Genomic DNA, 12830 nt, shown 5'->3' on the forward strand with positions numbered 1-12830 from the left:
TGTCCATCAGAAACAAATACCAGTTACTGTAGTTTTCATACCTCAGACTGACTCATGTAACACAATTATTTGACAGCATCAATCAAAACTAACCATAGTTGACCGCTTCAAACAAAACTGACCACATTTGCTCTTTTATATGTAACTCTTATAGTCGCATAGTAAATCTGTAATATTTTTATGTAAGGATGGATTATATAAGACAAATGATAGCATGTCCTCTTTTTATTCAAAATTTTGAATCATAAACTAATTTCAGTAGTTTTTATATCTCAGACTGACTTATATAACGAAATTATTTGTCCGCATTAACCAAAACTGACCATATTTGACATCATCAACCAAAACTGACCATATGTGACAGCATCAACCAAAACTGACCATATCTTACAGGATCAACCAGAACTTACCATATTTACACTTTGTTATGTAAATCTTAGTATATATATATATAGCCGCAAAGTAAATCACTTATAGTTACATATGACGATGGATTGTAAAATTTACATGACAGCAATATTGGAACACATTGACAAAAACAAAATTTCCACATCAATTTAGAGTACCAGCATGTCCACTTTTTATTCAAAATATTGAATCGTAATCAAAAAACAGTATTTTCGATATATCAGTCTGAGTCGTTTTAACAAAGTTATTGGACCGCATCAACCAATAACTTAACATATTTACACTTCATCATGTAAATATATAGGGCCTTATGTAAACCAATAATATTTCTACATGTATGTCAGGACGGATTGTATGATAAAGATGACACCAACTTTGGAACACAATGTATACCATATCTAAAAAATGTGTCCACATCTATTTAGCGTTCCATTCTTTCCTCTCTGTATCCATAATATTATGAACCCTCACGAAAGTCAGTATATCGTGATGTTTTTTTTAAATAAAACTATTTAACGGCATCATTCAACACTCACATGACTGATTCATATACTTTAAAATGAAAAGTACATGTATGAGAAGTTATCTTCTTGGAATAGTACAATGTCTACTGTTAATATATATTTCTTTATCTGTATCTGTATTTCCCGCTTCTGTAATGCATCGTTATACATGTAATACGGGTGGGTACGTCACAGATTTCTTGCAACTATTGTGTGACGGGTTAGCCTTCGCATAAAATATTCGCGATTGCTGATGAGTATTGATTTAAACTCTATGGTTGTAGTGACGCACACTACAGAGTCCTCTAGATGGTTCCAATCTACTGCAGTGCACACAAAGATGGAGTTTTTGAACTGGTTGGTCTTGCTATTAGTAACTAAATGCATGATCTATAATGTTCTTAGCAACACAACTGGTATATGTTGTACCTCTTATTTTTCGTTTGGGTTTTTTGAAGAAGGAAAAGAAGAATGATTGATTTTGTTTGTAGCCTAACGTTCGGGGGCAAATGTTTCATTCATGTTCAGATCGAGTAAATTTTTCTGACGTCCCAGACTACCAGATATCATTTCTAATCGTTATGGATAAGTCTGTCTAAATTGACGAGATTGTGCAAATGTACAACGATTTTTTTACTTAATGGGGATCGCGGGTCTAAATCAATTTTTTTATTTAATATTTCTGCTATTATATACAGTAAAGTAATAAGAACTATTTTTTTTGTACCATATGATAAAGTAACAACTACTAAAGGTAATTAATACAATTTGTAATGAAACATAAATGTTTAATGTTTTTCTGAAAATCTTATACCCGCGAGCCTCCTTAAGTCATTATGTAAGTTACACAACACGTATTTTATTAATATCCCATAATTCATCCACTGTACAATTTTCGGTTGAACATGTCATAACAGAATCTTAAATCATGAATGTAAATCCAAGGCAAACAAGGTAAACTACGATTAAAATTCCATGAATTATATGAAGAGTTATATTTTAGGAAGAGACTGTTAAAAACGGACAACGAAGCATCGTAAACCACGATATGCATGCGCAATCATATAGAAATATTTCTCCGATGAGTTGGATAACCTCTCTATCCGCTTCGATATTTGTACATGTAACGTTTGAACATTAAAATATAGAAAATCTGCTATTTTCTAAATTCTAAGATGCCCTTACTGCAGTGACGTCATTTAGAACTGTTCTACAGTCCTGACTAATTTAGTCAGTTGTGCTGACATTTCTACGGTTAGAATGGATTTGCACATTTCTACCTTAGAACTGATCGTGACAGTTTTAGACAGTTCTACCCTAGAACTCATCCTGACAGTTCTACCTAGAACTGATTTAGTCAGTTCAACCTAGAACTGATTCTGACAGTTCTACTTAGAAGATATGTTAACGCATTAGGATTCTATAGATTTTAGTTGGAAGTCATAAACATTTTCCTGTCAATAGCAATACAGATATTAAATAGTGTCAGACCACTGTTTTACTATCGTCATAAAGTCAATCAGGAACATTTTAGATTTTAGACTATTAGAAACTTCGGAGTAAAACAAAATAACAAAGTGAATAACTTTTATTATCTTCCGTGTAATATAAGCCCATCGTCTTTTAAATATGCAATTGCGTTTTATACTGTAAAATACCAAAGTGATTTTAACTATTTTCGACCGAGTAATATAAGCCCACTGTGAATAATCAAGCAATTGATGTGCTCCTAACCACAGGAGGAAGTTGCAGAAAGAAGAAGCAAGCAGAAAATCAAGACATTTTCGATACACTTTGCTTAATTTCGAATTCATTGATATAAAGGAGATGGACGTATTCATTAGGGTCAGGTGCAGATCAAGGATTTTTAAAAGGGGAGGGAGGCCATAGAAAGCCAACCTTCTGAGAAATACTTGTAAAATGTCTATGCATGTGTCATATTTGTATCTGCAAAAAGGGAGAATAAAATACCTGTTAGTTATTGTATTGTAGCCGGGATATATCACTACCATGTTTCGTATGATCCTCAGATGTGAATTTATCAAAGCTCCAAATGAATTCGATGATTGAAATCATACTGATAAACATGATGTATGTGAATTACTCAGGTTATTCCATGTGGGATATTTTGGTCAATTATGTACTAGTTAAAGTATTCCTTTTCAATCACCTTTTACTAAACCTTTCTCAATACATGGGGAATGTGTCCATAGGACACAGATGATGCTCCCGCTTTCATATCATATAAAGTTATAAAGTGATATATCTGAAGAATGGTAAAAGCGACGTTACCCAAAGTTGTAATTGATCTGAGTTTTGTTGTAATACGTATTGTGTATAAGTTTCATAACATTTGGTTGAGGTAAACTAAAGTTAGAGAACGGAAACGAAAATCAGCAATTCTTTCATTTTTAAAGGGGTATAACTCAAGAACGGTTAAAGTGACGCCACCGAAATGCACCTTTGATCTGTGTTTTGTGGTAATGAGCATTGTGTATAAGTCTTTTTCTAGCCATGTCTTTGTCAGCTTGTCTCCGACTTATGAGTTTGAATATGCCTTTAGTATCTTTTACCTATGTATTATTTGAAATCGATCATTTGCAATTGTATTGTTTTTTTTTCGTTTTTGACATCTTTTACTTTTAAGGTAAATAAGAATATAACACATTGTTGACTGCTGTACCCCTATTTTTGACATTTTAACCTATTATGTCTGTTGGTTTGTTCACACATTGTTGTCAATATACTGGAATTTTATGCGTATGTCATACAAGTGAGAGGTTTAGCTAGCTATACAGCCAGGTTTAATCCAACATTTTTTACATAAGGAAATCAGGTACCAAGTAAGAATATATGACAGTTGTTTTCCATTCGATGTTTGAGCTTTGGGTTTTGCCATTTGATAAGGAACTTTGCGATTCGAATTTCCTTTAAGTTCGGTATTTATATTATTTTACATTTTACTCTTTAGTTTATATGTACGATTACACTGCTTTGTAGTGATAAGTTGGCCTGTCAGTTTCAACGTGTCAGTGTTGCTGTGATAGGTTGGCCTGTCAGGTTCAACGTGTCGATGTTGCTTTGACTTTTTGTAAATAAATTAGAACAAGAACATTTATTTATTTATTTTTTTACATAATGTACTCATCAAAACTTCATACAGATATAAACAAGTAGAATACACTACTTAAACACTAATAGTGCTAAAATAAACAAACAAAAAACAAAACAAAAAACGTATCATGACATGTCAAATTAGTAAATCTTAATTTCTCAAGATATAGATAAAGTCACTAAATCTGGCTAAGGACCTTTGTTTACACGTTTGGAATGATTGATACAAGAAGACATATATTATGTATGACATTATTATTATGGGATTATTATAACTGTTGCATCACCTTTTCTGACAATATCATAGAATATATAAACATTCACATGTTCACACAGTACCAATAAAAACAGCTGATAAATGAATAAACGAATAAGAAGAAAATGAATAACTATACAATTATTGATATTGGTGATGAAATGAAAAGTTACATTTTGTAGAACTGCCAATAAATAATGCCATTTTGAATTTACAAACTCGACTTCTCTTTAATAAAAAACAGACGTGCAACAGAGAAAAACAAGTCATAACATATTCCAGGCTTAATACTCTTTGTTTATAAGAAAGTAAAATATCAGAAATACAAGGAAAATTCAAAACGAAAAATTCCCTTATCAAATGGCAAAATCAAATGCTCAAACACATCAAACGAAAGGGAAACATTTGTCATATTCCTGACTTGGTTCAGGCATTTCTTTATGTAGAAAATGGTGAGGAAACCTGGTTTTATAGCTAGCTAAACCTCTTACTTGTATGACAGTCGCATAAAATTCCATTTTTTTGACAACAATAAGTGAAAAAAACAAACAGACATGATAGATAAAAAATTTAAATGTAAAAAATAGGATTACAGCAGTCAACATTGTGTTATAATCTTAATCACTATTAAAAAAAAAGACAAATATGTCAACAAAGAAAAACAAAATGGCATATAGACCAAAGCACATAGGGAAAAATATACAAGAATACAAAAATGACCATAGCAAAATAACACAATGGCGGGATGTTTAAGTACTGAGCCACACCAAAAGATCCTAAAAGGGTATTACCAAAAAGGGCCAAACAATAAAAGTAATTTACGAAGACAAATAAAAGAACACTACAACACGTAATTAGGATGATAAACAACGGCAGTGACTAAAATTTATTCTTCAAGACCATCATGTATTATCAGAATGATAAACAACGGCAGTGACTAAAATTTATACTTCATGACCATCATGTATTATTAGGATGATAAACAAAACGTCATTAACTAAAATATTTACTTTAAGACCATCGTGTATGATTTGTGAAGTTGAATATGTATCAACAAGGTCTTGGTATCTTCTCAAGAACTTTAGCAAAAGACTCATCAGTGAAGATCGAAAAAAAAATGTTAAAAAGGCAAATCAAGAAGGAAGTTGTATAGCATTGCGCTAAAACACCACCAAACAACACATGGTGCAAATAGCCTGACTTGAAAGAGGCCAAACATTTGCTTGGTAGTAGGTTTTCAAATGTTTTTTGACATTTGATATGTTCTCAACTATTTGAAAATATAATATAACCAACCAATTATCACTGATCTGTTTAGATTTAAAATCCTTTTTTCTGATGGATGAAAGATAAGTTCATTTAACAGAACAGATGCTTTATGTCAAAAACATTCCTGTGAAATACCATGTTATTTTTTGTTCAAAACTATATATATGAATAGGTTTATTTATTTACAAATGTACATATAAAAGCAGCTGTTTAATAAACACAATATACAACAAGTTAGTGTAAAAAAAATCAGAAACACCTAAAGGACAAGATTCGGTCACTGAATTATTTATTTCATATGTACATACTTTATTATTCATTAGACTTACAATTTAGACCTAAATTGACTTTTAAGGTAACATTTAACAGCTTTAAAAGATTAACATACACAATTATGACTGAAATGAAATTGATAATAAGCTAATTACAGCTATGTAGGTTCTTTAAAATTTATCAAAATAGTACATATAGAATATTGTATCAAGTTATGACATTTCCTTTACGTTGCACTTTGTAAATACAGCTGTTTCACAAACATCACATCTTTTGGGATATCTACTAGTGATAGATATTTTGTTTACCTACTGGTACCTAGATATTATACTATGATGCATCTTAAAGAGACACATCTTGGGAACTTTACCAGTATGAATTCACATGGATAGCGGCAAAATTAAATTCTGAGAAGGACCAAATGTTAAGTGAGAGGATATACATAATTTCAGTATACATGTAGGTTTAAATTATTGGAAGTGTGAGGCATATAAATGTTGAAAATATGCCGCACAGCCATATGTTTTGACCTTTGAAAAAACGGTAGTGCATATGAACTTTCCAATTACTGGTTCCAAATAATTATATTAAGATACATTAAAATTATTTTATATGAATATAGAATATGTCATGACTGTTTCATAATTATCATATCTGTTATGGAATGAACACTCGTAGGGGATTTGTATTTAGAAATGAATACTCGGAAAAAGGGGTACATATTTTAGCCTTTTCCTTTCCATTCATGACACTCACACATGACATATGTTTAATATAAAAGATTGTTATCAATAATATATTGTTATTCATTTACATTGATGGTTTAAGTGACCAAATCATTGAACATTAGATTGACAATACCTTGTATTCATTGTTCACAAGTGTTTGTCTTAGTTGTCTTTTACTTGTTGTGTAAAGTTTTTCTTTTGAAAGTAATTACATTTATTTTATTTCAAGCATTTATAAAGGGTTGCCATATCTGTGCTAGTAACTTCTGTCTTTTCTATTTGATCTGCTAGATCTGCATACATCGAGTCTTTCTGTAGGGCTTTGAGAAATTCATTAAATCCCTGTTCATTTTTACGCAACAGCATGTCCATTAACGTCCTGTTCTTTTCCTGTGGGGTTTTACCAGATTCTATCTTCTTCCCATCATCAACCGAAACTACATCTCTTGTTATAAGATGATCTACTATGCTGTCATGTTGTATATCAGTGATGACTTTGAGGTAATTCTTCTGTAGACGAACTTTATACAATGGAACATTCCAGTCTGATAAGCCTACAAAATACAAAAAGTTTCTTTTCTTAAGATAGTGCTATTGACCTTTTACGACTAAAGATGAGGTTAAATCTAGAAAAGCCATTTGGACCACATGAAATTTATAACGTGTTTTCATTTTTTTTACATCACTTGGTCGATACCTCTACTGGTGGATTATACGTTCCCCAGAGTATCATTAGCTCAGTATTCAGTACTCTGCTGGTGGATTATACGTCCCCTAGAGTATCATTAGCTCAGTATTCAGTACTCTGCTGGTGGATTATACGTCCCCTAGAGTATCATTAGCTCAGTATTTAGTACATTGCTACTCACATGATTTAAAACAAACCTTTCTTAAATTTACAGTTTATAAATTTTAAAATTATGCAGAAACTAAGGTTTCAACTCATTTGGGCAAAGTTGGCATTAGATGGATTAAGCCATTTTTTAGTACTTTTCAGGTGTGTAGCCCTTCTACTGTTTTGGTTTTATTCTCTCTTTCCTAAAAACTAATGTCTCATGAATAAGTTGAATACCCACATAAAATGTTGTATCTATAGATCTTATATTTCTTCAAACAAATTGAGATGTATGCTCTGAATTTATCAAACATATATGATAAGCGTTTGACAATTTAAAGAGAGCTGGTAAACATACATATTCACAATTTATAGTTAATTGCCAATTTGTTTGTTATTCTGTTTTCTCTCACTTTGATTTTTTTTATACAGTTGACCAAAACTAATGCTTTTGCATTATATATGTTCACTATTCTTTTCTACAGTTGGATCTAAGAAGCGAAATTCATCTGAGGTCATATTTGCCTGATTCTTAAAAGGTACTTAATGAATTGTGACTTCATTATAACTGTAGAAAAGAATCTTGATCTCAATGTCTGAGATCATAATTACTCAATGTCACAATGTCTAAGATCATAGTTACTTAACATAAACTAAAATTAGTCCTGAAAAATTCATCATATATACCAGTGACCTACTTTGGTATGTAAGAAAAGTAGTATACTTATGATAAATTAAATATGACGCAATGAATCTGGTAGATAGTCTTTAGAATCAAATACACTATATTAATTTTGAATGAATGTATAACAAGATTTAAAAATGATTTCAGTAAAAATCCTTCTTTATTTGTGTTTATAATAAACCCTTCAGACATACCTTTAGTTTCAGCAGATACTGGACTTGGACTGAAATCGCATTTCAAATCATTAGCGATATCTTCGTATCCATAATTACGTAATCCATCAACAAACACACTGTAAGCAGGTTCTCTCATTTTAATCACAATATCCAGCAATGCTTTGTTCTGATCATCTTGTCCAGCATGTTGTTCAATACGGCGTCTGTCATCTACTGATATCACCAAGTTTGTCATCATATGGTCTAAAATTTGGCTGGTTTGTATGTCCTGTATGATTCTGTTTTCGTTTTCTCTGATTCTATCTGTAAATGAGCAGATCGGTTTATTAACCAAAATGAAGTTTAAAGGATCATCAAATTAAAAAAAGCTTACAATTATCTTACATTGTTTTTGTTTATAGTTGCCAAAAACATATTATTTTATATAAGAAAACTGCCATGAAATGTATACAAAGATTAAATCAATTTGAATTTCATTCGAAATTTAAAGTAATTAGGTATATATATGTTACAGTAAATAGGTGAAATTAGGAATTACTCGTAATTACTTTAATTTAGGAATTACATGTAATTACTGATGCACTTAGTAAATACAAGTAATTCCTGAAACTGTCCAGTTATTACCAGTAATCACTAAATTTCAAATGAATTTTTACATTTATTTACTAAGTGTTAAAACAATATTGTAGTATGAAAAAGTGACCATTCTATAATATACGTTGATGTGAAACTGTATTAAACATATTTGTTATAAATGGTAGATGAAAAAAACGTATTTACAGAAGAGTTGTTTGTACAATGAAAAATGTGAGTGAGTCTTAAAGCCAAAGGAGATGCTGAACATTATAATCAGCAGATTGAGCGTTTTGATTGAAAATAAAAAAAAAGACAAGAGATGATTATCATTATAATCAAATCTCTGAAAAAGAAGCCTCATTCTAATGCAATTATTTTGTAACAAGTGTTCTGATTGGATGACAGCAAGCGTAAAATTCTCTATCTCCTTGTCTATAACTAAGAAAGCCCACATTTTGAATTTCGGAATGTATTGACATGTTATTTCTACAATAATAAAAAAATAACTCACTTGTTGCGCCTTAAAATCTTCTTTTTATCAAATTTTATTACATTCTGAAGCGGCACAGAAGCCAGAAAACGCCCGGTGTTTATGTTTGACACCGGAGCATACCTATGACGTCACGTAGTGTAGGGACCAAAGAAGATAATATTTTTTCGCGCAATTTTCTTTAATGAAGATTTTACAGTGAAATTATGATTGAAATTTAATTATGAACTTGTTTTGCATTAGAATAGAGATAACTGTATTGTATTTGAAGCTTTGCTCCGCGTCGCCAGGTAAACTAAATTTGCGACAGTAAAACTACCGATGGACGTCCTCAAATACAATACAGTTATCTCTTCATTAGATGAGAACTTGATATACCACAAGCTCAAAGTTACTCCGTATAAGATCACTATCCATATGAGTTTCATAGCTTACATTATGAACACGAAATGTTTTGTATATAATCAGACAGACTCAACATTACAGTTCTGTTGTGACATTTGTATCCGTTCAGAATGCATCAACAGGGATATCATGCAAGTCTAATGTTTTGTGTAACTCAAGATGTCATGGCCATAAGAAATTTGCAATCATTGTGTAATTAAATGCAACAGTAGTATACTGCTGTTCAAAAATCATAAACGATTAAGCAAATCTGGGGAAAAAACTAAAACCGAGGGAAACACATCAACTAAACAACGAAACAACAGAAACACTGAACTACAGCAAAAACAAACGCCAACATACATAAAAGAAAGAGTTCCAATGTCCCCTAAATTACACTTATCTAATATTTCCAAGGGACATAACTCTATTAAAAAAGTTGATGGTCCATCATTTTAGAACTTGTCCGAGATATTACTGATATTAACCTATAGTATAAGTTTTATAAAATCCGGCAAGAATTGTACCAGTGAGAGCGTTCACAAGACTTGACAGATGGACGGATGCCTGGTATTGCCATGTCCCCTGCAACGTGTTCCTTAACCATAAAGTGAGCTCTACAATCCCTTCCCCTTTTTTCATTTTGTTTCTTGAATTAAGTCTAACATTTTAAAACAAATATTGAATACTTATTGACTGGACAGTAGTGGAATAATTGGTTTATTGTCCCCAAGTGCAACTATTGTCCTGAGGCGTAGCCAAGGTCAATAGTTTTATCCAAGGAGACAATAAACTTACTATTCCACGAATATCAAGTCAGTCAGGGTTTTATTATACCGAAGGAGACAACAGACAATAAATGTTGGGGCTAAATCAATTATCATAACATAAAAGCAGAAACACAACCATACTGTTTCGCGTTGACTTCATATATATTCTGACTTCTATGGCTAAGTCCAGCACTGACTCCAACCCTATATACAATAGGTAAAACGCGAAGTCATAATTCCGGCAGTATTTCTCAACATCATCCAATTCCGTAGATGCATTTAAAATTATAATATAAAAAATATAATGACGGCTGCGGTCAAATAGTTTCACTGAGGTCCAATAGTTGGAAACTATTGACCGGTCCAATAGTTCAATGCCTGTAATTTGAAAAGTAGTGAAAATATTGTGTATCTATTTTGTATAGAAAATGAAAACTGAGGTATAATAAATCATAGAAAATAGCTGTAGAAATGACAAAAAAAAATCCACAATCAGTAAATACATGTAATTACTAAATTGATTGATTAGTAATTACAGGTATTTACTGAATTGTTTAGTAATTACGTGTAATTCCTAATTTTACCTATTTACTGTAACATATATAAATAAGACATTGCATCATTGAAAGTCACATGGTAATTAACTGTTTACCTCTTAACCAATACTTTTGTATAATAATAGGCAAAACTATTTTAGCACTGACTTTTTATATTTCTGTTATAAACCTAGGATATACATATTTCCTCTATTGAATAACTTATTTACATAATACCTTATAGTGTTTTTTTTATTTACTCACACCCTTCATATAGTATTACCTGTAACAATTTCTACTGCTTTAAGTGTATTGGGATCAACGTCCTTTAAAACCTCTTTTAAACACCTTGCTCCTTTACCAATATTTACAAAAGCTTGCTCAAGTATCCGTATTGTAGGTTTCACTGTTCTATCTTTCCTCCATGTAAATAACACTTCCTTATTCTGTGCTGTCAAATCACGATCCCATTTCTCTTTAATTCTCTCTATCTCTTCTACAGAAAGTCCCAGTTCTATTCCTAGTTGAAGAACTATCTTGCCAACCAGCGGTGCTAATCTATCTAAAATTTCGTCTGAGGGAATACAGTCTAGAATATCGTCAAGAATACCTATATAGAAGAAGAAATAGAATATATCTATCAAAACTAATAAAACACTTACATTTCAAAGGTATTTTGAAAACTTTTTAAAACATTGGAATATTTGTTATCCTCAAAAGATAAATGTGTATGAGAACTGAGGGTTAAACTTTGCATTTATTTTCAACCTGGTACTAACAATCAAATATGGTATTGTATTTAGCATTTGAATGTAATGCATGCTCTCTGGAAATAAAGACCATAGTTGAAACTGAAAGCGGACCTTTTTATTCCTTCATCACTATTCAAGGGCATGTTTGTCTATATTCCCTTTTGTATTCTCATTCCGTATATTTGACTGCCAACTTTTCATTATTTATCATCCAAATTCTCTAGATGGTCTCATAGATAATTATTGAAAGATAATTTACGGCATTTAAAGAGTATTACAGATCGATGGTTATAAGTGTTATTTCATTCACTTGCTGGTTAAAATTGGAAATGAAATTTAAACAATTAACTCGCACAATCATCCAACATATACATATCAGGATACTAGTATTAGGGAAAAGAATCAAATCACCAAAACTTAACATTTACCAAGAAATCCTGAAAATGGGATTAGGATCAGACAATATCTCCCATTCAGACATCTACACCTTTCAATCATGCCATAAACCAAATGCACCTGATATATTGTTACAGGGAAAACTACCAAAAAACACATTGACCGATAGACACTGAAAATGAGACTAAGTCAGACAAAACCTGTCTGTCGGACATAAAAATCTTACAATAATTTGATACATCAAATATAGTTGACATTTTATTTGTAAGATCTGTGATATTGATTTCACCAGGAAAACTCATCTTTTATCTTATAAGTCTGAAAATGAGGTCAGGGTCAGGAGAATCAAGCCAAAGTGACATTTGTATTGTTACAATAATCTTATACACTAGATATAGTTGATGTTTGTCTAATAGTATCTGAAAAAAATGCCCAATCATAAAAAATAGCATTGACAATTTAAATGAACCATGAAAATGAGGTTATGTTAGTTAATTAGTCAATGAACTATTGACAAAGATAAAGTAGACGACAGACAAATGAATTAGTCAATGCACTATTGACAAAGATAAAGTAGAAGACAGACAAAGTAATTAGTCAATGAACTATTGACACAGATAAAGTAGAAGACAGACAAAGTAATTAGTCAATGAACTATTGACACAGATAAAGTAGAAGA

General features: G+C 31.4%; 1 protein-coding gene across 1 annotated transcript in view; it reads right to left on the reverse strand.

Moving 5' to 3' along the window:
• Positions 1–5819: 5819 nt before the first annotated feature.
• Positions 5820–12830, reverse strand: part of LOC139493887 (uncharacterized) — a 452812-nt gene continuing 445801 nt past the window's right edge. Inside the window, exons 20-22 of the mRNA XM_071282052.1 lie at positions 11287–11613; positions 8266–8550; positions 5820–7105 (exon numbers count right to left, since the gene is read on the reverse strand). Coding sequence (XP_071138153.1) covers positions 6771–7105; positions 8266–8550; positions 11287–11613 — 947 coding nt within the window. The 3' untranslated portion in view covers positions 5820–6770. The remainder of the gene's footprint in view (positions 7106–8265; positions 8551–11286; positions 11614–12830) is intronic.

Source organism: Mytilus edulis, chromosome 11, assembly GCF_963676685.1.
Source record: "Mytilus edulis chromosome 11, xbMytEdul2.2, whole genome shotgun sequence".
In the NCBI taxonomy this organism is placed as follows: Eukaryota; Metazoa; Mollusca; class Bivalvia; order Mytilida; family Mytilidae; genus Mytilus; species Mytilus edulis.